At 52.3% G+C, this 25946-nt stretch overlaps 1 protein-coding gene across 1 annotated transcript in view; it reads left to right on the top strand.

Annotated features, from left to right (window-relative positions):
* The window catches only part of SND1 (staphylococcal nuclease and tudor domain containing 1), a 483811-nt gene that overhangs the window by 261805 nt on the left and 196060 nt on the right, over positions 1–25946 (top strand). Inside the window, exon 14 of the mRNA XM_054040282.1 lies at positions 4702–4774. Coding sequence (XP_053896257.1) covers positions 4702–4774 — 73 coding nt within the window. The remainder of the gene's footprint in view (positions 1–4701; positions 4775–25946) is intronic.

Below are 25946 nucleotides of genomic sequence, written 5' to 3'. Positions count from 1 at the left end.
GAACATAGATCTATTTGCTGCACCCAGTATTTTGCTCAAGAGCGGGTCTGGGTCACCAGTCCCTGGCGACGCCTTTCTTATCACATGGAATGCACCTCTCCTCTATGCCTTTCTACCTCTCCCCCTACTATTCAGGGTGCTTCACAGATACAAATAGAGCAAGCTAGGGTCATTCTAATGGCCCCAACAGATATGGTACCTTATCTCTTGCACATGGCGGTTTGTCCTCCAATAACCCTACAGTCAAATCCACACCGCCTCTCTGAGTGCAGGCCAAATTCTCCACCCAAATTTGGAGATTCTCCACCTGAAGACATGGCTTCTTCGTGGTTCCACGCTCCTGAGGTGACCTGTTCCGATGAGATAAAAGGTATCCTTTTAAATAGTAAATGTTCAACCGCACGCCATCCTTATCTACACAAATGGAAAAGATTCCAGACTTGGTGCAACACCAAATGTGTTTCAGTGCTGAGTGCTCCTTTACCACTCATTCTGGACTACATCCTTCAACTCAAGAACAGGACTCTACTTGAGCTCCATTTGTGTACACCTGGCTGCCATCACTGCATTCCATTCTAAGATAGAAGATCATTTGGTTTTTACCCACCTGATGACCCAAAAATATTCCTCAAGGGCCTTCAAAACTCATACCCTGAAATACGAGACCCCACCCTGCCTTGGGATCTGTCTAGTTTTATGCTCCCTCACCAGCTCCCTGTTTGAACCCATGGCAACCTGTTCCTACATGCACCTATTCATGAAGACTGCCTTTTGCGTAGCCATTACATCAATTGGTGCCCTCATGGTTGTGGATTGCCACGGGCACGCAGGGGCGAAAGAAAATGCAGGCCTGTTATTTACCAGGCTGCATGTGGCAATAGACTCTATTGGTAAGGGATGCAAGGAGAGTATGGGTCACGATGCAAACTGCAGACAGACAGACAGACAGACACACACACACACACACACACACACAGCTAAAATTAATCAATTTAAAGTTTTATTGGGGATAATTACAAGGGGTAAGGGAGCAGCGTTTGATTAGCTAATAGAGTTAATGAAACTTAAAACACACAATGACTAAAATATCTACTAACAATATTTATAAACAAAGATGCAGCATTTAGTAATAACTGATACTTACAAATACAAACCAACGCATAACGACCGGCAAACGTAGACACTCTGTTTGAAACACGTGAGCTGAGAGAGAGGCTTCGAGGTGATCAGGCTCGGTTACGGGTGTACACAGGATACACAGGATTCGTTTTTCTTTCTCCTCTCCCTGCCTGCACATGGCAGGCAGGCCCATCAAGTACCAACTATGACATCATAGAAGTGTCCTGGGGGACGGGGCCCAAAACCTGTTTGTGTTCATTTCTGATTGGCACAAGCAAAGTTTACAGCAAGTAGGGGAGCAGGTGCCTCAAAGTCTGGCTTCGCCCCCAAAAGGTGAGGAAATGCATATTGTTTTAGAATGCGTGCAACACTGAATGACAAAAGAAGAGGCCAGGGCAATACCGGTATGGGCAAGTTTTACAGGATGCAGAGAGGAATTCATCTCAACAATGGCGTCTTCCCGTTACGACCCCTCCTGAAGTTCTTACTCAAGGTACCATCATCCTTTCACCTGAACCAAACCATCCACCTTCCATCCTTCTCCAAACCACATGGAAACCAGCGTGAGGCCGCGCTACGCACCCTAGGTATTGGCCTTCCACCTCAAAGGAACTAAATCGTTCAGTCACCACGTGTATTCCTCTCTGGGGTTGAAAGATCAAAGGGATCTGCCATACTGAAACAGAGACTTTCTAAATGGATCTCCGAGTGCATTCATCTTCCTACCAGCAACATAAACTATGGGCCTCACTGGGAATTTGAATGCATTCCACTAATCGTTGTCCACTTCAATAGCCTTTCCGAAGGACGTGCTGATTATGGACATTTGTAAGGCAGACACCTGGGCATCAACAGACACATTCATACAGCATTATGCGATCACCCACGATTCCCCATCAGATCCCATATTAGAATGCACTGTCCTGTCCTCATTGATATGATTCCGACGCCCCAGCCTCCCAGCTAAGAGCACTGCTCTACAATCACCTAAAGTGGAGTGCCTGTATGGACATTACTTGAAGAGTGTTTACTCACCTGTGCAGTAACTGAGGTTCTTAGAGATGTGTTTCCCCCTATGGGTGCTCCACTATCCCCCTCCTCCCCTCTGCTTCAGGGTTCAAACATGGATTCGGCGGTAGAGCAGGATGGTTGGACCATACAGCGTTGACTGCGTGAGGCGGGGAGAAGCGCATGTGCGGCCCAACGAACGCTGCTACCGAAGAGCTCTGATCCCAGTAGAGCACCCACAGGGGCATGCATCTCAAAGAACCTCCGTTACTGCACAGGGTGAGCTACCCCCTCATCCTTTTCAGCAGTGCTGCCACTTAACCAGTTGGTCCTCATTTTATAGTTGTGTATTTGATTTTTCCTTCCTAAGGGCACGGTGGCAAGTCAAGGTGTGAATCTAGAGCACGCCGGCTTGCCATGCAGTAATGTTGTGTGGACACTGCCAGGGTACACTGCAAGTGACAGAGGAGCACTCCAGGACTCTGTGGTGTAGGTGCCCACCAAGGGGTGTTACTGCATGGTAAACTGGTGCGCTGTAGATACACACCCTGGCTTGCCACAGTAACGGTGCCATAAGTGAAGTACTTTGCACTTGTCTGTATTGGATTTCCTCTGACTGATTTCAGGTCAGTTTCCCAATTTCTCGAGTTCGTTTTGAATTCTAATCCTGCCCTCCAAAGTGCTTGCAGCCCCTCCCTGTTTGGTGTTATCTGCGAATGTTATAAGCATTATTTCCACTCCATTATCCAAATCATTAATGAAAATACTGAATAGTCCCAGACCCTGGACTGACCCCTGTGGGACCCCACCAGATACATCCTCTGGCAGTGATATTCTGAGTATGTGCATTCAACCAGTTGTGCACCCACCTGGTAACTTCATCTAGACCACTTTTCCCTTGGTCACTTATGAGAATGTCATACAGGACAGTGTCAAAAGCCTTACATCAAGCTGTATCATGTCTGCTGCTTCCCTCTCTTTCCCCTCCCTGCATCCACTAGGGTGGTTATGCTGTCAAAAACGGAAATTGGATTGGTTTGACATGATTTATTCTTGACAAGTCTGCATTGGCTGTTACTTATCACCCTATTATCTTCCAGACTTGCACAAATTGTTTGTTTAAATTTGCCTTCTGGTGTTCAAGCCTTCAGGGGCTCCTGTTCCAGAGAAAAGCTTGAAAACCACAAGGGCTAGCAGTTTCTTTGTGAGAATCTCACATGACTCCAGGAGTTGGGTCTTTACATAAAACCCCCAATATTGCAAGACTTGCAACACTGGTGGAGGGGGGGGAACAACTTGCTGCCGTGCTGGAGCATTCGGACGCCGAAGCTCTTTCATTCAATATTTATAAGATCTAGAGCTGCAACTCGCCTTAAGTCCATTTTTTAATACATCACACAGCCCATAGTTGAGCTAAGGACTCGTGACAGGAGGGAGTCTGATAGCATCTGGGCTTTCAGGAAAAGGAACGGCCTGGATGAATCTGCCCATTTAATAACACTGTAGCTATGCAGGCTCCAAGGTCGGCTGTATCTCCTGCTTCCGGGTGAAAGCTGGCGTGCAGAGGAATCTCTTCCCTGCCCCCAATAATTGGCTACGTTGCAGTGTCATATGCTGGCTGTTGTCGCAAGCAGGAGACTGGGCTGGGACCCTTATTATTTATTTTATTTGTTGTTTTGCATTAGTGGCTCGGAGCCCCAGTCATGGAGCCGCACCCCATTGTGCTAGGTGCAGCACGGACACATGACCAGTGGTTTGTTCCGGCACGGCTCGGGACTGGATATTGCGGTTTTAGGTTTCATGGATGCCTACCCCAGCAGGGTCAGAAGGAGGCGATTACTTACATTTTAGGCGTGCATCATATTCCTTTTGAAGTGTGGGCAAAGCTCCCTTCCCCATACATGAAATCTGCTCGCTAGAGCTCGGAGCTAGTACGGCTGCAAGGTGGCAGGATACCAGAGCTGAGGGAGAGAGGAAGAGTGCTGCCCAGGCTGGACTGAGATGATCGGTTGTGGCAATTTTTCTTTTCCTGTTAATATGCTCTAATAGTTATGGCTTCAGATGGAATTGAAAATGGGGCTTCATGTCAGTTCTGTAGCATTTGCTAATTTTTGTGGCTGTTAAATGACTTCCTTGTACAGTGTTGCTTCATTCAGGCTACTTATCTTATCTTCTTTTTCTCTTTTACCTGGAGGAACGCATTTCCATTAGAATTGGAGCGCTGGCTGCATAGTTTGCATTTAAAATATTTCATGTGATTAAGCGCTGAAAGAAACATTTATTACTTTTGATTCTCCCCGGCGTGCTCTTCCTGTTGATTCCTTCCCTTGTGCGGGGAACAAAGGCATTTAATTTGGTAACATCTACAAATGTTCTCTCTGATCAGGTACATGCGTAGCTCAGGTGAGCAGCTGAATACCAGTAATTGGGATTAGCAGGCTAACGAGCGCGTCTGGGCTCCCCTCGCGCACGGTGCCGAGCTGTCGGTGCCATCCGGCGTGCGCAGTGCAGATGGCACAGCTCGCTTTGCTTTCCCACGCTGATTATATTTTGTGTTTGTTTTCCCTCCAACAGGGCTATCAAGAATGGCAAAGGATTGCACAGCAAGAAAGAGGTGCCAATACACCGGGTGGCCGATATCTCTGGGGTAAGGATCTGCGGGGTTCTGCCCATGCAGCGTGGTGTTATTATTAGTTGTATTGTGGTAGAGCCTAGTGATCCCGATAAGGGGTTGAGAGCTCACAACCTCGTAAGGTCCAACGACATGTGGGTATAGCAGACAGTGGTGGGGATGCCAAGGAGCAGTGAGATGACTGGAGACAGCGTGTCAGGCTGTGCTCTCCACACCGAGCTCTCTGCTGGGCCTTGAATCCGCATGTTTGCTGCTGCTTTATTGTTGAAGGGCTAGCTCAGATTTCCTCAGGGTGCCGCAGCTTCGGGGCCTCTGGCTCTTTCCCATCATGCTCCGGTGCAGAAGGTGAGTTCCGACAGCACTTGTGGTGCAGCCCCAGTAGGGGGCTACGGGCGAGATTGATGATTACCGTTTAAATGGAAAGAGCCCTCGCATTTAAACACAATTTGCCCTTTTCAATTCCCTTGTGTGTTGCAAGCGCCTTTTTTCCAATTTGCCGGCGCACTTGGCTCCGCTCTTTGCCCTGCAGCCGGCGCGCCGAGGCGGGAGGGGGAGGTGTTGGAACGCGAGCAGCGGCACCAAAAGGTTTGAGGCCTAGAGAAAGGAAACGGGCTTTCTTTGTTCGGTGGCACAATCGGAGCGCTCGCCTCGTGCTGTCCTTGGGCTGGAATTGCTCGGAGCGCTTGCGGCCTGGAAAGGGGAAAGAGACGGCAAATAGGATAAGTGCACGTAACCCGGCACGTTGCTGCTGCCGCACTGGGGACTGTGTTAGGCGAAGCAGTCGATGTGGAAATAGGCCCTGCATTGTCACAGGGCTGCGAGCCAAGGAAAGCCCTGTGCGCCGTAGCCGTACTTCTGACACCACACAAAGATGTCTCGGGAGCCCACTGGTACAATTCCTCACTTGGCCAACGGGGGCGCTGTTGTGCGGCGGGAGCCAATTCCTTTCTCCCAGGAGCCAGAGCACAGTGTTGTCTGTGGCGTTGCTATCCTGGGGGCGTAGCGGTGCCACCGCCGGGCTGGCTGTCCATTGGAGAATGGCGTGGAATCAGCCTGCATTGGGGCATCCTGGGGTAGCTATGCAGCTGGCTAAAGCAAAACGATTCTCAGCGGTCACTTGTACTGACGCACCGGCTCAGGAACCCGAAGTCGCTGGTGGTTGTGTCATTGGCCCTGTGTTGATAAACCAGCCCGATTCCTGTCTCAGTTCTACAGAGCAGTCCCTGCAGGCCGTGTGCCTAGCCCGTAATAACTCAGGGCAGCTGGGCACGGCCCCCGAGGGGCTGCCATGGTTGAGTTTAAACCCCATGTCACTGAAATCCCAGGGCATGGCCTTGAAAGGGGGGTCCCTTTAATATCATGGCTGAGGGCTCCAAGGTATGTTAATCCCATTGAAGTCGGATCCTTCAGGGGTGCAGACTAGGCCATATCCCTTTAGATCGAAGTCTTCTCTGTGCAGCCTGCCCTGGGCTTCACTCTCCTGGCTGTAGAGCCCCCTACCTGCCCCCTCCCCAAGGCAGAGAGGGAGGGGGCATTCAGTCCAAGTGTAGGCCTGCATACAGGAGGGGAGTCGGGGACCTGGATAAGAACCTATGTGGAGCTGATGTGGACAGAAGGGCGCTCTCAGGGAGGGGGGGGCGGTGTGGACAGTGTGGCCCTGTGCAGCCTGCTCTGGGTCGCATTCGTTATTGAGCAGAGGCGTCCCACAGCTGCCTGTGCTGGATGGCAGCTGTGCTTGGACGGTTTAAAAAATACATGTTGCTCCTGTGGACAAGTTAACCAACATCAATTTAAAATCCTGAGTCAAACCCGAGACCTAAGGCGAGGCCAACGTTTCAGTCGCGAGAGCTGCCGCGTTTGACCTTGTCTGCCAGGATCACAAAGGGCTCTCTTTAAAATGCTGAACTCTTGTTTGCTGCCTCCCAAGCAGGGAGATCTAGCGGCTTTCCTTCCCTCCGTGCACGCGTGGGCGCGCGCTCTCCCCATCGCTGGGGGTCCTTGTGCAGTCAGTGCAAGGCTTAAGGCCCCCTCCTCGCACCAAACTCCCGTGCTTGTGATGGTGGAGAGGACTCTCAGGAGTGCCTGTAACTTAATAGGTAAAACATGCAGCCGCTTCGCAGCGGATAAAAGATGGGGCCCCACAAATAAAGTGGGGGTCATACATCACCGCGTTATGACGCTTTGTTAATCTTTTTAAATCTTTAATAGTTTTTCTTAAATTGATCCCGCTCTTAGTTAGCTGAATGTCAGCAGTCGCACGGCGTGATGAATGTTAGCGTGTGCCGAGCTGACAGCGTGTGCTCTGCTGCTGCCAAAATACTGTAATGTGAATTAGCATCTGCGCTCTCCTCTGGCGGCATGGGCATGCGCCCTGCGTAGCCACACGCCCCCAGAATGATATCACAGCCTGAGAGGTGACTTGCCGTGTCCCAGCTAACGCACCCTCTCCTTTGGCCAGGGCAGGAGTATTCCCTGCCATGTGCACCCAGCCTGCAGCTGCAGGGCACTTGCCGCTTCCCCTCCCAGCACAGAAGGTAGCACGAGACATTGGGGGCGTTTCCCGTTAGTGGGTGTGGAGAACTGCAGGGATCTTACTTCTTCCAGCCCCTCGCCATGCAGGATTCTTGCCAACATGAGCAGAATTGGGGTGATGCAAGGGGAGGCGTTGTGGAGGGGTGCCGGGGCACCCGTGCGCTGGTTTGGTTTTGCAGCGTTACGGCAAGTGTGCAGTTGTGTTTTCAGTCTGTTTGCCCCTTCACCTCCCCCTCTTGGGGGTAATTCTCAAGAAATCAAACTTGGCACTTGGAACAAATAGCTCCCTTCTCGGGCAGGCTACCCCGGGAAGCTGGTCTCCCAACAGGCCCTGTGTGATAACACTAGGTTAGCCTGCTGCGCCGTCCGCTGCAGTGTTATGTAACAGGGCCCGTCTCTGGTGCGGAAACAGGCAGGAGGGTCACACGAAGTGTGGTGTTCTCCTCGGCGGCACTGCCTGCCTCGCTCTGCATCTCTTGCGCTGATGCCCATGTGTGGCACTTAAGCCCCCTCTCATGCTAATTTGCTTGCAAGAAATTGCCAGTTCCACACTCCAGTTGAGGTCACCTAAAACCTCCCTGTTCTGTTTCTCGTCCACATAAGATTCCTACGTGATGCTGAAGGGGGTGTTTGTGTGCTGTTAGTGGCTCTCCCTTCAGCGGGGGCTAGAAATACCCCACGAGGGGTTTTACGCTGTCCTGTCGGAGCGTGGCGTGTGGCATGTTTTGCAGATAATCTCATTATTCTGAGTGGTACAGGTCGTCGGAGCGGTCTCAGTGAACCGGGCCGTGGCCTGGAGAGGCTGCTAGCGCCCGCATAGCAAAGCCCCGCCAGACGTCTCCCCTCCCGGCTCCCCCATTTCCAGCACCCTAGCAGGAAGTGCGGATTAAGATGGTGCCTGGCGTCTAATTGCTGCCATGAGTAAATAGCCCGTCCGCCCGCTAGCGCTGCCTTTGAATCTGGGATTATTTCAAGGGAAGTTACTTGCTGGCGGCGCTGTCCTGGGCGGGTCTGCGGTTGCTGCTGGAATATCTGCGTCACCATCCGGCTGCCTTAGATTGGGGCTTTTCTCTGCCAGTGCAGCGCCTGCCTTCCACACGAGGTGGGGAGGGGCAGGAGGAGCAGCAGCTTTGCTCTGTGCGGTGCCCGTGCCCAGTGCTCTTTCCATGCTAGCTCGGCTGCGGCTCCGTTCCCCCGGCCGCCTGCAGTGCTGCCCGCCGTTTCCCTTGCAGCGTCGGCCCTGCAGATGCGCAGCGTAGAGCAGGCAGTGCGGGCCCACGCTGCTGGAGCTCCACCTTGCTCTGGCAACACAAATGAATGAATTACGGCCTTGGGGAGAGGAGGGCCCTGCTCATTAGCACGGGGACGCGGTTGGCTCCAGCTCCATTCCCTTCTCTCCCCTGCTTTGTTTGCGACATTGGCTGGGAGCCCCAGTGCCGGTCCGTCTGGTGCTAACAAGGGAGCCGCGGTGCTGGGCTTAGAGAAGCGGGGCCGTGCTTTCCCTCAGGCCGGTGACCTTGGAGTCTCCTGCCGCCCTTGAGCTCTCCTCTGCCCCTGCCATTGCTACGTTCTGAGAGCCACCTGCTGTCACCCCCACGTCGCAGGCATTGGCTGGTGCTGAGTCATTCGCTCCTGCGTCTGCTCCCTCCCCCAGGTGACTTGGCTCCCCACTCCAGCCCACGCGGAGTGCTGCGGCCACCCCGCCCGGGCACGCGCCGTCCCTTCACCCTCGTACCAGGGCCCTGCTGCCTGGGCCTGCGTCTCCCAGCACCCCGTGCCGCCAGTCCCATCTGTGCCATTGCTGACGGGGTGGGGGTGGCATTTTGCATTCATGGCTGCAGATGCCTGCACAGGACTGGGGCTCTCTGGTCTTCAGTGGCCATCTACCGCCCTGATCCCAGCTCCTGCCACTGCTGTCGTGCGTAGTCCTCCCACATGGCGGGGCGGACAATCCCACCCTGCTTCCCTCTTCCAGCCCTGCCGCAGCCCGTCTTATACCACCTTATCGATCCTGTACCACCCCAACGCCACCCTTGATGCCTCCTTTGCATCTCCCATCTCTTCCAGCTTGGGCTCTGACCCTCCTCCCTCCCACCCCCCGTACCCCATGCCCCCAGCTTCAGAGCCTGAGCCTGAATGTCCATACAGCTGTTTTTACCACCATAGTACAGTCCCCGGGAGCCCGAGTCCTGGGCTCTGTGGGTTTGTTTGCCGTGGAGACAGACCTCAGGGCATCTTGGCTCAACTGTGCCTGGTTCATGGGGGAAGGGCCTTTCCTGCCCAGCTTGCTGGCACTTGACGAGCCCTCCTGGTTCTAGGCCGTACTTGGACACCTTAGTCAGTGACCTGGGAGAAAACATCAGATCAGCACTGATGAAGTTTGCAGTCGACAGGCACGCTGGGGAAGTGGGAAAGAATGAAGAGGCCAGGTCACGGATACCAAGCGATCCAGCTCGCTCTGTAAACTGGGTGCAAGCAAATCGTTAACACGGCTAAATGTCAAGATATCCATCTGGGCACAAAGCGTGCGGGTCATATGTACAGGACAGGGGATTCTAGCCTGGGAAGCAGGGACTCTGAAAGATTTGGCGCTCATGATGGATAATTCAGTGTGATGCTGTGGCCAAAAGGGCTGATGTGATCCTGGGAGGCATGAACAGGGGAATCTCGAGTAGGAGCAGAGTGGTTATTTTACCTCTACTTGGTGATGTGACCGATGCTGGGATCCTGTGTCCAGAATTTAAGGATGTTGATACATGGAGCAGGTTCAGAGAAGAGCCACGAGAATGATTAAAGGATTAGAAAACCTGCCTGAGCGTGACAGACTCAAGGAGCTCGATCTCTTTAGCTTAGCAAGGAAAAGGCGTTGGTGTGACCTGGCCACAGTCTGTAGGTACCTATGTGGGGAACAGAAGTTTGGTAGCACAGAGCTCCTCAGTTTTGCAGAGCACAATTCAGCGGTTAGAAGCTGAAGCTAGACTTTCTCAGACTGGAAATAAGGCGCAGTTTTTTGTCAACGAAGATCACTCCTCTTTGGAACAGCTGATGTAGGGTTGTGCTGGATTCTCCATTACTGGTAATGTTTAGATCAAGATTGGGTGGCTTTGTGTAAATTCTGTTCTAGGGATTACTGTGGGGCAGGTCTCTGCCCTGTGCTGTACGGGAGGTCAGAAGAGATGATCACAGTGGTTCCTTCTGGCCTCGGGATGTATGAACCCAGCTCTCCTGGGTGCTAGGCAGGGGACTTTGCCCAGGAGACCAGCTTTCTTCTCACCACTGAGTTCCCCTCTCCCAGTGGCTCACGCCCGGCATTGTCCTTGCTGCTGAGCTCCTTTGGGAGCTTGCTTGCCAGGAGCCCTGCCCCGCAGCACCCCGCTCACCTCCGAGCCGGAGAGGCCCCAGTTACACGCATGGGCAGTTCCTCGTTCTAAAGCAGAAGGCGCTCCATGCAAGGAGCCTCTCCTTTCACAGGACGACGATATGCTACATTTAAACTCGACCTCAGTAAATGCAGGAAGTGTTAATATTCGCTCACCCGCGCTCTGTCACGGGCCCAGCTCTCCTGTATGGGACTATTGTCAGCTGTTCGTTGTAGGCCTGCTTTGGTCAGAGTCATTGGACATGCCGTGGCAACATGACCGAGCATTTCAAGAGAAGAGAGCAGCAGAAGTACTGCATCCGTTAAATAAGCAAAGGACTCCTTAATGACACTTGAACTGTTACATGACGATAGAATTGCTTTTAAAAAAGTACGTCACTACGTCGCTGGGCAATGGTGCTATCGTAAGGAGTATGTGGGGGATACGTGCTGTATGAAGGAAGTGCCAGGGAGCAGGAACATTTGCCCTCTTATCACCCCAGGAAAGTTAAAAATGTGGGACAAGAGAGGTGACGCCAGTCGGTGCCGAGTAAGGGTCCAGGCCCAGGAAGTTGAATGTAAAAGCACTGCACCCCATACGGAGGGTTTCCCTCCTCAAATACTGCTGCAAGACAATGCAAGGCCTGGGAAGCCCCAGACCTGCACCTGAGGGACACTAACTTGTGCAGGTGTCATGTCTTAGAGCCGCCGGCATGTGGGTTTGCTCTGGGGATCAGTCTTCGAATTGCACCGTGCAGTTGAGAGGCTGGGGCATTAAGGAAAAACTGCCCAGGCTGGGTGACAAGTGGTGTGTGGCAACCGAAGAAGCCACTTCTGGGGTGGAGCAGGGAATGTGATTTGAATAGGTCTGTGTTCTGTTTCACACCCACATTCCCTGTGGTGATAAATGGAAAGATGTGTATATATTGTACCCATTTTTTCATAATGGCATTAAAGCATCCTTAGATGGTTTTTCCCTTTGCTTTTCTTTTAAAGGCAGAGCAAGCTTGTAATGTGGGGTTATAGTCTGGTGGGCTAGGCCATAGAAGGCCAGCTGGCACCCTCGGGTTTGTATTCTGAGTCTAGGATTAATGGTGATTCAAATGATTACAGCTCTTGTGGTCTTGCAAGTGTGTTGCTGGGTAGTGAACTTAAAAGGAAAGCACAGAAAGATGGGGCTATAGGTAGTGCAAATGAAACGCCTGCTAATATAAAAAGCAGTATCGGGGGGAGGGATAGCTCAGTGGTTTGAGCATTGGCTTGCTAAACCCAGGGTTGTAAGTTCAATCCTTGAGGGGGCCACCTAGGGATTTGGGGCAAAATCAGTACTTGGTCCTGCTAGTGAAGGCAGGGGGCTGGACTCAATGACCTTTCAAGGTCCCTTCCAGCTCTAGGAGATGGGATATCTCCATTTATTTATAACATTTATAACAGTAGAATGAAGGCCTGGCTTGACATGAGTAATGGGACATGGGGAAGGCCTCATTTCTTGGGACCCAGGATTGGGAGGTGAATGGAAACGGAATGTCTGTCCTAGCTAAGATGAGGGGGACCCCCAGGGAACCATTGACAATGTACAAGAGAACAATGGGCAGGATAAGCCAGGAACGAGAAACACACCAAAGAGGAAGTCATGCATGGACAGAGCCTGCTGTACCGCGATCGGTTCCTACACAGTGACCACGTGTGGTGCAATGGCCAGTCAATGCAGTGAGCTGTGTGAATGTGGCGAAAGGCAGAGGTTTGCTGTGTAACTCTGGATGTGCGATACGCCCTGGCTTCACCCCCTGCATTGAGTCTGAGCAACTCAGCAGAGCTTTGCTGCCTGTCAGATACAGGCACCTGAGTGACGAGACTGGAGTCGACGTGAGTTCTTGGGGAACGGAGTGGACTAGGCCTCAGGGGACCCGCAACCCTACTTAGCCTATTAAATATCATCCAGAACATCTGCAGTACATGAGAGCTGGGGTCCTTTCCTTGGAGTGCTGTAGCAGGACTGAACGAACGCGCCAGTGGGACTGCATGAGAACGTGGGAACTTGGTGTCTCCTGACTCTAGAGCTTTGCCACTGGTCTAACCGGCTTTGTGTGTTGGGCACAGTTCTGTGGCCCTGGAATTGTGTTGGCTTTGGCACCGTGGTGTTGTTGCTGGAAGTGCAAGGAGATTGGGCCATGTGGGCCTTCTGCACTGTTCCTAGTGTCACTTAGGGCTTGGCTGAATCAGACACATCTCAGCTGCTTGAGATGAACATATGGTCCATGTATTTGCGTGTATCATAAGAATGAAAGAACGGCCATATCAGGACAAATAATGGCCTAGTGTCCTGTCTTCCAACAGGGGCCAGTGCCAGGTGCTTCAGCGGGAATGAAGAGAACAGGGCGATTATTAGGGTGACCAATCCTCCCATTTTTAAAGGAACAGTCCTGTATTTAAGCCTTCCTGCAGGTGTCCTGACTTTTTCTTAAAAACGGGCAAATTGTCCCGCATTTTCTCTCTCTCCCCACCTGCCCCAACCAGTATTGGCGAGTCCTGCTGCTGGCCAGGTCCCTGCTCGCCAGCGGTGAGTTTGGGGGTCCAGTGGCCAACAAGGGGGGTGGGTGTGCAAGGCTAGTGGCAGGGTCAAGCTGCAGTGTGCGGAGCCGGCCACTCCCCTGCTGGTCCATCAGTGCAGCCCCTGCTGCATGCCGGGTCTCGGCCAGCAGGGCCCCGTCCCCCATCCTGTTTCTGGCCGGCACTGGCTGCACTGGTCACATTCTGATGTGAACCTTGGCAGAAATCTGGGGGAGGACATGTGACTTTGTGCCTCCCCCACGTGTTGCCTTGGGAAGATGTGGCACCAGATACTAGGAGAGATGGATCCATCCCAGGGGCCCAGCTAGGCGCAGAGGGTGCTGGGCAGGAGGGGTCGGGTCGGTCTGTCTCTTTCCCACTCTCCGCCCCACACCCCCACACCCCGTGTGAGAGGTGTATGGGGCTGTGTCTCACCTCTCCCCGGGTGAACCCTAAAGCCTGAAAGATCAGAAGGTAAATAAAAAGAATCCAAGTCTGCAGTGTGTGGTTTTTGTTTTTTTTTTTTTTTTTTTTAATCAGGGCTCAGTCAACTTGATGTTAATTTGCACTGCATAGTTCTAATTGCCATTGAATTTGCTTGAATACGAGTCATGTTACCAGGTGTCCCGTATTCAGCAGAGGGAAATATGCTCACCCTAGCAATTATCGAGTGATCCATCCCCTGTTGTCCAGTCCCAGGTTCTGGCAGTCAGAGGTTTAGGGACACCCAGAGCACGGAGTTGCGTCCCTGACCAGCTTGCCTAATAGCCATTGATGGACCCGATCCTGCAGGTGCTCAATTAATCCTGGGGGGAGGGATAGCTCAGTGGTTTGAGCATTGGCCTGCTAAACCCAGGGTGGTGAGTTCAATCCTTGAGGGGGCCACTTAGGGATCTGGGGCAAAAATCAGTACTTGGTCCTGCTAGTGAAGGCAGGGGGCTGGACTTGATGACCCTTTGGGGTCCCTTCCAGTTCTAGGAGATAGGTATATCTCCATAATTTAAATTTAAAACCCAGTTGTTGTAATTGCGCACTCACAAACTTGATGTGAATTTGCATAGCCAAGCTCCTGAAAGTCAGATCGCAAATGCCTCTGAATTGGCCTGAAGGCTTTCCGAGCACCGTTCCCAGCGAGCCCTTGGGGAGATCCTGGCACGGCTGCCTGCGAGCTGACCTCTCTCTGGCTTTGCCACTGACTCCTAGGGGAAGGCTGCAGGAGGCCTCTCTGGGATTCCGAGCAATGCCCAGTCTTCTGCTGCTCAGTCCTTCTGCGTGCTCATTTTTACTGCAGACAATGGGCTGGTGGTTGTGTGGATTCACTCACCTGAACACCCAGCCCCGGGAGGCTGAGACCACAGGAGCAAAGCAGTGCCCGGAGTAGCCTGAACTCTGCACCAGCCATCCTGTCTGGAGGCAGGTCCCCCGGCGATATTAGCCGGCAGAGAGGAGTAAATAAATAAAACAGCAGCAGAACAGACTAGAAATAGAACAATCCAAGTTTTCCGGGAGGCGGCAGCTGCTTGTCAAACAACTGCTGCCGCCTTTAAACACAAAATTAAACTTTTGCTCCTTTTTATTGTACCTGACTTGTGTTTTGGGGGCTTCACTCCTGTCAGTGAGCCCACCGCTGCACCGGCTAGGGGCAGCCAATTGAATCCTTGGCTCGCGCCAGCGGGTCTGGGCTTAGACTGAGCCTGTTGTCACCTGACCCCGCTCAGATGAGCACATGACGGCGCTGCACACCTGAGCATTCCTCACTGCCCCCTTGACAACACCACTTAGCAGCTCCAAATTAGACTTCTGTTCGTTAAACGCAGCCGTTGGTAATAGGAAAGATTTCCAGCCGATGGAACCGTGTTGCTGCCTGTTAGTGCTGCTGCATCTGAAGTGTCCCTCTTCTTCCCTCATCCGTCTGGTCTTCACACCAGCCGGCTCTGCTGTGGGGAAGACGGGCTAGCTGCTGTTTTCTTCTAGCTGGCTGGCGTTCTGGTTCCATCCCCCTCGCTCAGGAGAGGGACGGAAGCACCGTCCCTCAGCTCTGGAGTAATTTACTAAATAATTTAAATTGTGTAAGACAAATCTGTGTTCGCTCACTTCTCCCGGTAAGCATTGTGCAGCCCATTCCAGGGCAGAGAGCAGTCTCCTGTAAGCCCAGCCACTGAAAACCTCCTGTCCTTGCGAAAAGTCCTTGCATAATTTTGCATAATTGGCAGCGTTTCGCATAAAAGGGGAGTTGTGATTATATTTTTCTTCACTGTATTTATGCATAATTTCCCTTCAGATCAGAGATAATTAACCACTGGGAATGTTAACATGCTAGTAATGGGAGATGGCATGATGCTGGCCTGGTGGTGAGCAGGGAGGGGGCTGGCCAGCTGGGAGGTAGTGGCTGCCTCTCTGTGGATGCTGTAGATGTAACTGGACGTCTGGATAGTGGAACGCCGTGTCTCTGCGGCTGTCTGCTCCCAGCACTGTAATTGGTAGGGAATGGAGAGGGTGCTTCTTCCTGCCCTGCTCAGGCACTACAGTGCTACAGTGAAGGCTGGTTCTGGGCCAGCTGGAAAGGTGGAATAACTAGCCAGATTCCTGTCTTGGTGCCCCCACCCCCTAAGCAGCCGCGCAATGTGCAGCTCTGGTTTGAGTTACTCTTTCCTCCCTCCAATAGACCCTTCCATCCCTTTGTAGATCCCATCCCTTGCCCTCGGCTGGTCAAATGTCATTCTGGGGGCTCTAGGCTTTTAACTCCAGAAGCCCTGCTGTTTGTCCAGGAAAGAAGAATGGTCCAGTGGTTAGGGGATTAGCCTGTGACTCGGGAGAACTGCTCTGCCCCAGACTTTGGGCAAGTCACATGGCCTCTCGGTTCCCAGCTGTACAGTGGGGATAACACACTACCTTGTTTCAGGGGACTACTGCAATAACAGGCCATGTAAATGGATCTAGACAGAGGTGAGCAGCTTGCTATGCCAGGCGAGGGGCCGACAGATCAGTGCAGGGTCAGCAGTGCGAGAGGTGGGGAGGAGAGACGGGGGTATCTGGGTGTTGATGTGAGGACGTACTGAACCCACCGCTGTGATGCTGCACACAATCTAACCGGCCAGGGGTGCAATCAGCATAGGAAAGCAGAGACTCCCGCCCTGCGAGGGATTGTGTACCTTGCCAAGGAGTGTGGGGTGTTCCAGGAGGAATGATTTCATGGTCCTAGAGGTGGATGGTAAGGCTGGCAGGGACCATTCTGAACATCCAGTGTGACCACCTCCATCGCACAGACCAGAGAGCCTTGCCGCAGGAACGCCTCCATGAACCAGCGTCTCTTATAAAGAGACGCACACTCTATAGGTGCTTGAGAATCCCCAGGGTCCAATGGCTCATTCCCCTCCAGGTTAAGAATTTACACCTTATTTCCAGGATGGTTGTCTAGGACAGCTTCCAGCCATTGGGTCCCGAACCTTTGTCTGCTAGATAGAAGAGCCTTCTGCTAGCCTCTTTTCCCCAGCCAGGTCCTTTGGGGTCACCTCTCCTCTGAACCGTCTTTTGGAGAAACTCAGTAGGTCAGGAGCTGACGGAGCCAGCAGTGCACCCGGCGGGATAGATTCGCTCCCCGCAGAGCCTTCGGTGCTAGTGCTCGAGCATTCAAATGGAACGCTGGCTTCTCCCGAGCAGTTCCTCGCACTCTGAAGGAGAGGGATAGCCCCGGGCCTGCCCCAGGGTCCAGTCTGCAGTCAGCATGGACTGCGAGGGTTCGAAGGAACACTGGAACCTGCCTTCTCCCAGGCCCATCCTGTCATGGTGACGTTCTAGCAACAGCCCTAGCAGGGCCAAGACTTGTTCCTCCCGGCGCTCTGTGCTAGTGGCAAGGTCCCATTACTAAATCGGCTAGCGGGGGCTGGGGGGGACTGTTGAGGCTGGTAGCTGAATGCAGAAGTAGGCTGCTGTCAGCCCGCGAGACCAGGCTGCCTCTCCTGTCCACAGGCAGGTAGCAAGGGAGCCTTGCTTGATTGCAAGCAACTGGCTGGTGGCTGGGACACAGCTTGTGGTGGCCCAAGTACATCAGCTGCAGCCCAGGAGTTGTGCTGCCTGGACGTCACATCCCAGAATGGAAGGTCTGGATTTCCTGGGTCCTGAAGGCAGATGCTGGGTGCCTTTTGGGTGGGGAGAACAATGAAGAACCCACGATGTCTGGAGACTCCTGCGAGCAGCTCCCAGTCCCAGCAGTGCGCTTGCTTTAGTCGCACTGTCACGAATCCTAGAAATGGGGGGCTGGAGGGGACCTGGAGGGGTCACCTAGTCCAGCCCCCTGTGTGGAGGCAGCGCCATGTAACCCTAGACCAGCCCTGACAGGGGTTTGTCCAGCCTGTTCTTAAACCCTCCAGTGGCGGGGATTCCACAACCTCCCTTGGGAGCCTGATCCAGGGCTTAACAACCAGAGAGTTAGAAAGTTTCTCCTAATATCGAACCTAAATCTCCCTTGCTGCAGAGTAAGCCCATTACTTCTAGTCCTACCATCAGTGGACACAGAGATCCCTGTCCTTTTTATAACTGGCTGTAACACGTGAAGACTGTTACCAGGTTCCCTCAGTCTTTTCTCAAGACTAACCATGCCCAGGTTTTTTAACCTCTCCTCGTAGGGCAGGTTTTCTAAACCTTTGATCTTTTTTGCTGCTCTCCTCTGGACTCTTCCCAATTTGTCCACATCCTTCCTAAAGTGTTTCACCCAGAACTGGACACGATATCCAGCGGAGGCCTCACCAGCGCTGAGCAGAACGGGAGAGTTGTCTCCTGTGTCTGACATACGACCGTCCTGTCAACACCCCCAGAAGGAGACCAGCCTTTTTTGCGATTACATCACATTGTTGACTCACGTTGAATTTGTGATCCACTGGAACCCCCAGCTCCTTTCCAGCAGTGCTGCCCCCTAGCCAGTCAGGCCCCAGTTTGGAGTTGTGCATTTGAGTTTTCCTTCCTAAGGGTAATACTTTGTATCTGTCCTTACTGAATTTCCTCTTGTTGATTTGACCAATTCTCCAATTTGTCAAGGTCATTTTGAATTCAAATCCTGCCCTGCAAAGTGCTTGCAGATGACACCAAACTAGGAGGGGCTGCGCATTTTATAAGCATTATCTCCACTCCATTATCCAAGTCATTAATGAAAATACTGAGTAGTCCTAGACCCTGGACTGACCCCTGTGGGACCCCACCATACATCCTTTGTTGGACAGTGACCCAGTGATAGCTACTCTTGGAGTACGGCCTTTCGACCACCGTATAATCATTTCATCTAGTTTGCTTATGAGAGTGTCAAAAGCCTTACTCACATCTAGCTGTACCACGGCTACTGCTTCCCCCTCCCCCCATCCACTAGGCCAGTAACCTTGTCAAAAAAAGAAATTAGGTTGGTTTGGTGTGATTTGTTCTTGACAGATCCATGCTGGCTGTTGCTTATCGCCCTGTTGTCCTCCAGGTGCTTACACAACGATTGTTTAATCATTGTTCGGTATCTTTCTGGGTATCGAAGTCAGGCTGGCTGGTCTGTGACTGTAGGATTTTCAAGGCGCTCTGCATAGGAAAGGGCTAGAAACGCTCTTTTAAATGAGCTGAGATTAACCCTGACGTTTCTAGGTCCCTCCCATCCAGGCTGGGTGGGGGGCTGGGGTGTACCTACAGCCATGCGCCTGGCTCTCCTGCTGTACCTGTAGCGGTTTGAATCCTGAGGTGGAGATTTGTCACACCAGGATCTTTGCTCCTGGCCTCTCCGGGCTAGGGATGTATTGCCAATCCAAGTGGGGTGGGTGGGGAGCCCTGCGCAGACAGGCTGATCCAGCTCACGCGGTAGAGGAGCAGTGCCGATGGCACTCAGATGGATTCGCCCTGGCACGGAGCTGCCCCGAGCCTGGTGCTTTTGGGTTGCTGTGCTGCATTTTTTGGATGCAGCATAAAACCCAGGTGCTGTTGAGGATCCTCTAGTCCTTACTTTGGGACCTGGGAGAGTGGGTTTAACACCACTGTCCTGGTCATGTGCCTGCATGAGTCGTGGGCTGGGCTGTCCGCCTACATGTCCCCTGGCATTTTAGTTGGGTTCCAGAGTCTTCCTTAAATCCTAGCCTAAAACTGTGCTTTTACACAGCTGCTGTGTCCCGCCCCAGACGTGGCTGCCATCCAGGTGGGGATGGATATTTGCAAAGTGCTTTGGGATCTGTGGGGCTGAAAGGCACTGTGTCAATGCAAGATGATTAGTGCTGCTAATAGAATCATAGACTTTAAGGTCAGAAGGGACCATTATGATCGTCCAGTCTGATCTCCTGCGCAACGCAGGCCACAGAATCTCACCCACCCAGTCCTGTATCAAATTATGGCTGGGTTAGTTAAGTGGGGTCTGACTGCAGCTGGATCCCAGCGCAGTGCACCTGGTTTCCTGGCCCACTTGACTGTCCTTACTCCGGGACTGGCAGCGGGAGGATGGTGGCAGTGTGAGGGGCTCTGTGCACATGCGTGGTTTTTAATTGCGTGTGGTGGCATGCATTAGTACCGTCTGCTCTGGAAAATCTATATGTCCTTGATTCTTGCTCTGTGCAGCAATACCTTCTCTGGCGTGAATAGGCTTGTGTTGTGAGCCACCTTCGTCTGAGGAAACAAAGCAGCTGAACGTGTCTTGGGGGTGTGGGGGCACAAGGAGGTTGGGAATGAAGTCCTTATCGGAGATGGACATGTTTTGTCCCCAAGTCCCGAGTTAAGCGCTGGGGAGCAGTGTAAAACAGAGCTCTGCCTAATTGCTTCTCCGTCTGACTGACGGGTTACCTACTGCAAGGCGCGGTCTGCTAATCGCACGCAATCCGGAGTGCCCTGGGTCAAAACCTTCTTGCAGCTCCCTCTGCGTGTGAAGGTCTGGTCTGGAATTCACTCTCGCTGTGGTTTGCTTGTGTCAAAATGGAGCTAGAGGTCTCCGGCGGGATGGAGAGTCCCTGTGTTACGTACAGTACAGACGCCCCAAAGAGCTTACAAGGTAACTAGACTGGACAGACGAAGGGCTGTTATCCCCGCAGTACTAATGGTGAAGCCAAGAGCCAGAGGGGACGTGACTGGCCCAGGGTTGCACAGGAAGCTGTAGGAGAGCCAATCCTCACTCCCGAGTCCACCCCCAGCAGCAAAGTCTCCTCAGTGGGGCCTGAGTTCTGAGGGGCCCCCAAACCCTTCATTCCTACCCCCACTATCCTTCAGAGTCCCTGGGGTTTCTGGGGCTTCCTTCTCCAGTGATCTAGGAGCTCCTGTCCCAGAATGAGCCCAGCATTGGCTGCAGGAGTTTTCTCAGCCCACTGCTGGCGCATCCTTGGGTTTGAGCCCTTCTTTTCTTTCTCCTCCCCCACTTTCCCCAGCTACTTCAGTTTCTGAGTCAGGGTCTCAGCCGGGGTGGCAACTGTTCCCGGGTGTGTCGGAGAGATGCGGAGAGGCAGAGCGAACGGGCTGTGGAGGGGGAGAGGATGTGTAAGGAATGGGATGGAGATTAATATGCCATTCTGTAAGCCAGTGGTGAGTCTATTCTGTGCAGCACTGGCCACCCCATCTCCAAAGGCTAGTGCAGAGCTAGAGGGCTTCAGAGAACAGTGACCAGAGTGATCAAGGGCCTGGCGAAGCTCTCCTCTTGACAGGGAGTAAAAAAAGTAAAAAGAAGCTGTTACCTCAGAGGAGTCGAATAAGAGGGGACATGGAGAAAGGAGATTGGGAGCTTCTCTTCTCCCCACCTCGTGACACAAGAACAACAAGGGGACATGCAATGAAACCAAAAGGAGGCAAATTCAGAACAGATCAAAGGGAATGGTTTTTTTCACACTACGTGCCACTAGCCTGTGGAACTCACTGCCACATGATGTCACCGCAGCCAAGAGTTTGGCACGAATCCAAGGGAGTTGGATATTATATGGGTACCAAGCCTCGCCAGAGTAACACTGGTCAATACAAACTGAGTTTTGGAGGGGTTGGGGGGGACTCTCCCGGGGTAGATATCGCCTTCTCCGTTCACTGGTCACCTTCCTCTAAGAGTCTAAAGCATCACGCACAGGGCATTGTCAGAGATGAACGACTGGCCTGACCCAGTCTGGGAACACCTGTGTTCTAAGAGAGAAGCCACCGCAGCATGCATTTCTGCAGGGCCCGCGGGAGCAAACGGATGCTGAGTGGGAGGAAAGGTCTTGGCTTGTCTCCTTCAGAAGGCGCAGATCACCACGCGAGAGGAGGAACCCAGTGTCTGGCTCGGCCTGGGACCACGTGGGAACAGATTTAGCTAGAAATCTGGGCGGATCCTTAGAGCAGTTTCCCCTCTTCCTCCTCTCTCAAAGGCTTTGGGAGCCCAATGCTGGACCACCAGCACTGAGCAGTCCCGTGCTGAACTGGCCCTGTGGCTAAACTGGTGACCAGCGGATGTTTGGCCGTCGGCTTTCCCATCACGCTGCTTCCCTCCTGGTGCAGGGGAGTTCGTGCGTGGGCGTTGGAGCAGCCCGTGCGTGGGCGTTGGAGCGGACTGGCCTGGTCTGCTGCTGGCTGAGCAGTGCTTGGAACGGGGCTGGCCGCTCTTGCTGCAGAGCGGCTCTGTCCCTGCTGGGTTTACAGTGAGGACACGTGAGAGTTGTACATGGTGCAGGAAAAACGTCGGGGTGCAGCACCTTGCGTCCAGTCACGGGCAGCCCAGGCTTGGGAGTTTCCCGGCAGAGAGAGGATGCCTGATGCTCTGCATTTCAGTCCCTGGGAATTCCCCACTCGCCCTGGCTCTCGGTGTCACTCCCCCGCACGGAATGCCCAGTCTCCAGCGCCCGAGCACCATGCCAGGCCAGCCTCCGGGGTCGCCTTGAAGTGTGAGTGCTGTGTGGGCAGCCGGGTCAGCTGGCTGGCACAGCGAGAACACACCCCTCTGCCCAGGCCGGGAGAGAAGGGTACAGCTGGTCACACACTTTTCCCAAAGTGCTCAAGGTCCTTCTCTTTAGTGCAGGCCAGATCGTGTGCGCCGCCCATTCTCCCCCCCCCACCCCCCCACCCCCGTGCGGATGCATCAGCACCCCCCACCCCGGCCCACTCATACCCTCAGTCATGCTCTCGGCCAAGGGTAAACCAAGAGAAATCCGCCTTCTTGAATTTTCCAGAAATCTGGTTCCCTGGAGCAGCTCTGGCTCCCCCAGGGATGGAGGGGTGATCAAGACATGATCAGCCAGTAAAACCAGCCTGGATGTGCAGTGTGCTCCTGGGACTAGTGGTGGTGTGTGTCATCAGAACTCCATCCACCCCTGGGAGGCCTCCATCAGTCCCGACTGGCAGAGGGGAGCAATTGAGGCACCCCCTGCCCCCATAGTGACAGACCTGCAGGGAGCCCCTCAGAGCCCAGCGTGGTAGGCCCTGTGCAGTATTTGCGTAGGGATCTCCTCCATATCACTGGCCCCTTCTGTGGAATTGGTCACGGATGCCTCCAATATACAGAAGCATAGGAAGTGCCCGACGGCGTCAGGCCAAGACTCCAGCCCAGCCATCTGGCTCCACCAGCAGCTTCAGAGAGAGGTGCAAGAGGCCCCCTAGTGGGCAGTGACGAGAGAGCCTGCCCTGGGAAAGTTTCATCCTGACCCCCAATAGTTAGGGCATGTCTACACTTACCTCTGGAGCGATCGATCCAGTGGGGGTTGATTTATCCTGTCTAGTGAGGACGCGATAAAACGACCGCCGAGCGCTCTCCTGTCGACTCAATATTCCACCAGAGCGAGAAGCAGAGGCAGAGTCGATGGGGGAGTGTCACCGTCGACCTACCGCAGTGAAGACACCGCAGTGAGTAGATCTGAGTACGTTGACTTCAGCTACACTATTCACCTAACTGATGTTGCGTAACTTAGATTAACACCCCCCCCCCCCCCCCCCAGACCAGGCCTTAGTTTGGCTCCCGCTCTGAAGCAGGAGGGTTTATAGGCTTCCCAAGCTCTTGTAAACGAACTCTAGTAACTCTGGCTGCTGTTGATATCTTCCTGCATGTCCTGTCCCTTTGTGAATCCTGCAAATTTCTTGGCTTCTGTGACGTATTGTGGCAGAGAGTTCCACAGGCTCTGTGATCTGAAAAAATATTTCCCTTCATCAGTCGACTTGAATTTTGCCACCTTTCTGCTTCATTGAGAGTCCCCTGGCTCTTGTGTGATGAGATGGAGTGGATGGAAGTCCTGATCTCCCTTCTCTCCCATTTATTGTTTTATAGATTATCAGATCCCCCCCCTTATCGCCTCTCTGAGATAAACACTCCTGTTCGTTTCAGTCTCCCGTCTGAGGAGAGATTTCTCCAGTTCGCTGATCGTTCCCATCAGTCTCTGAACCCCCGGCTCTGCAGTGGTTTGGAGATGGGTGACTGGAAACGCACCATTGTGTATGTAGAGGCCCTGGGATAGTCTGTGTCCTGTTCCTTCTCCCGCGGAACCGCTCGTTAGATGTTTTGGATTGCTGCTGCACACTTAGCAGAGGCTTTCATTGATTTGCCTTCAGCGATGGCCACGTCTTTTCCCTGAGTGGATACAATTAATTTAGACCCCAATCAGAGGGACATTTGGCTCACATCTGAGCTGGCGTCCTTCCCTGACAGCTATTCTTTCCATGTAGCCCCATGCGGATACAAATCTGCAGCACAGTGAAAAGCTGGGACCAGGGTAACGTGGATGTTTAATATTAAAATAACCCCAGGAATGTGATGCTGATAGCATTGCTCTCGCCCGTATCTAATTTGGTTTTAAAAAAACAAACCAGTCCCACTGTTCTTGAATTTCCTGACAGCCGCTGAGGAATGTGCAGCGTGCTGCAAGATTTGCGTGAGTGCCGCAGGTCCCGGGGGAAGGTTTGCCGTAGCACGGGAGCCCAGCTGGGTTTAGGATGTGTGGAGCTTTGATTGCGGCTGCTCCTGCTGTAACCTCGACCTAAGGAAATCGAACCAGCCTGAATCCCCGCTAACAATCCGTCTGCTAAAATGCCCTTTATTTGTGTGCCCTCTAGGGTCCCTGGCTCCCTTACTAGAGTGCGGTTTATGAACAGCGCTGCTCCCTCTCCATTAGCGCCTGCACTGCGAAGCCGAAAATAAATAAGACTTTGAAAGCTGTCCTAACGGAAGCTTTGGGAAGTGAGTCGTAATCTGTCACTTTGGTGTCAGCCTGCTGCTGATGACTCTATGGCTTACCGTGTAATAATTGCCACTCTCCACTTATTATTCCACATTAACGATCAGCGCTTGCCTGTCTCTTCCCCTCTCGGAGAAGAGCCTGCTTTGTGCTATGCAAATACGTGTGGATTTTAAGGTCATTCTCGAGAATATTTGAACACTGCTGCTTATTTTAGTTGTTGATGGCAGCTGGCTTGCGCTTGCCAGTCAGCAGAGGCTTGTGTTCCAGGATCCGCTCGCCTGCGCTGCTATAACCGCTCTGCTAGGCGAAGCTGGGAAATGTGGGGACTTTAATAAACTCCCCCTCTCACTTTTGGGGAGTAGCAGGAAAGTTCAGCCCACTGTGGGACCTTTTTCTGTTTTGCAGCTCATTTTTTCTGTAAGTTAATCAAACTGTGACTATATAGTGATTACCACTAATTAGTAGCCTTCATTAGCAGCTTCTATTTTAGATTTGCATACGTTAAACCTAAGTGGTTAATAGTTGGGTAATGAATTTTTTTCTTTGCTTGCAGATTGTGGTTACATGTGTTGTATTAACTTCTTGACTGCACAGCTGTGAAATAAGTTTCCAGGCTTGTGTTTTAAGGCTGGCATAAGTGGAAGCAGAGGCTCTCTCTAGTCAAGAACAACAAGGTGGTGTGCTTCAGGGTTATCTAAGCATCTCATCCTCTGGTCAAAAAGGTGACTCCCAGCACCTGGTTCTTAAAAGCAGATTTTAGAGAGCTTTAGTTGTTACTTCTGTGTGAAGCTTCATTCTTTCAAAGGCAGGATCCGGGCAGTCTGATTAGAGCTGAAAAAAAGTGTACTTGTGTGTTTGCAAACTGGAAATTCCATTTGTTTTCACCCCAAATTGAATTTTTTCAAGTTTTTTCTTCCTGAAATAAAAACCCCAAAATAATTTGTTGGTGTTGAACAAAGCATTTGAAGTGGAATGGCAAATGGAAATGACATTTCAAAATGAAAATGTTGATTTGAATTGACATTTCTGGATCTTTTTCAGTGTGTTTCAGTCAAAGCTATTTGCTAAACTTGACCCAAATTTGTGAATAGTTTTAGTGCCTCTCAAAATGCATTTTTTGACAAATTTACTGTTTGCCCAGTGTTAGGTCAGATACTATGGTGATGGGCTGCAGGGTAAAACCCTAAGAGAAGATAAAAGGCAGATACAGATTGTCACTTGTGTATGTTGGGGGTTGATTTTCCAAAGTGGCACAGGGGTTTCGGAATGTGCCATTGGCAGTCTGGGATCTGGGCTCCTATGTCTCTTGGTCCCAGTGCAGTGTAGATTAGAATTAGAATTTCAGGTAGTTGAAAGCAGCTATCAAATCCCCCCCTCACTCTTCTTTTCTGCAGACTAAATAATCCCAGTTCCCTCAGCCTCTCCTCATAAGTCATGGGCTCCAGCCCCCTAATCATTTTTGTTGCCCTCCGCTGGACTCTTTCCAATTTTTCCACATCCTTCTTGTAGTGTGGGGCCCAAAACTGAACACAGTACTCCAGATGAGGCCTAACCAATGTCGAATAAATGGGAATGATCACGTCCCTCGATCTGCTGGCAGTGCCCCTACTTATACAGCCCAAAATGC

The sequence above is a fragment of the Malaclemys terrapin genome, chromosome 1 (assembly GCF_027887155.1).
Source record: "Malaclemys terrapin pileata isolate rMalTer1 chromosome 1, rMalTer1.hap1, whole genome shotgun sequence".
NCBI lineage: Eukaryota > Metazoa > Chordata > Testudines > Emydidae > Malaclemys > Malaclemys terrapin.
Note: the sequence above shows the minus strand (reverse complement) of the source record. Positions and strands in the feature narration are given on the sequence as shown.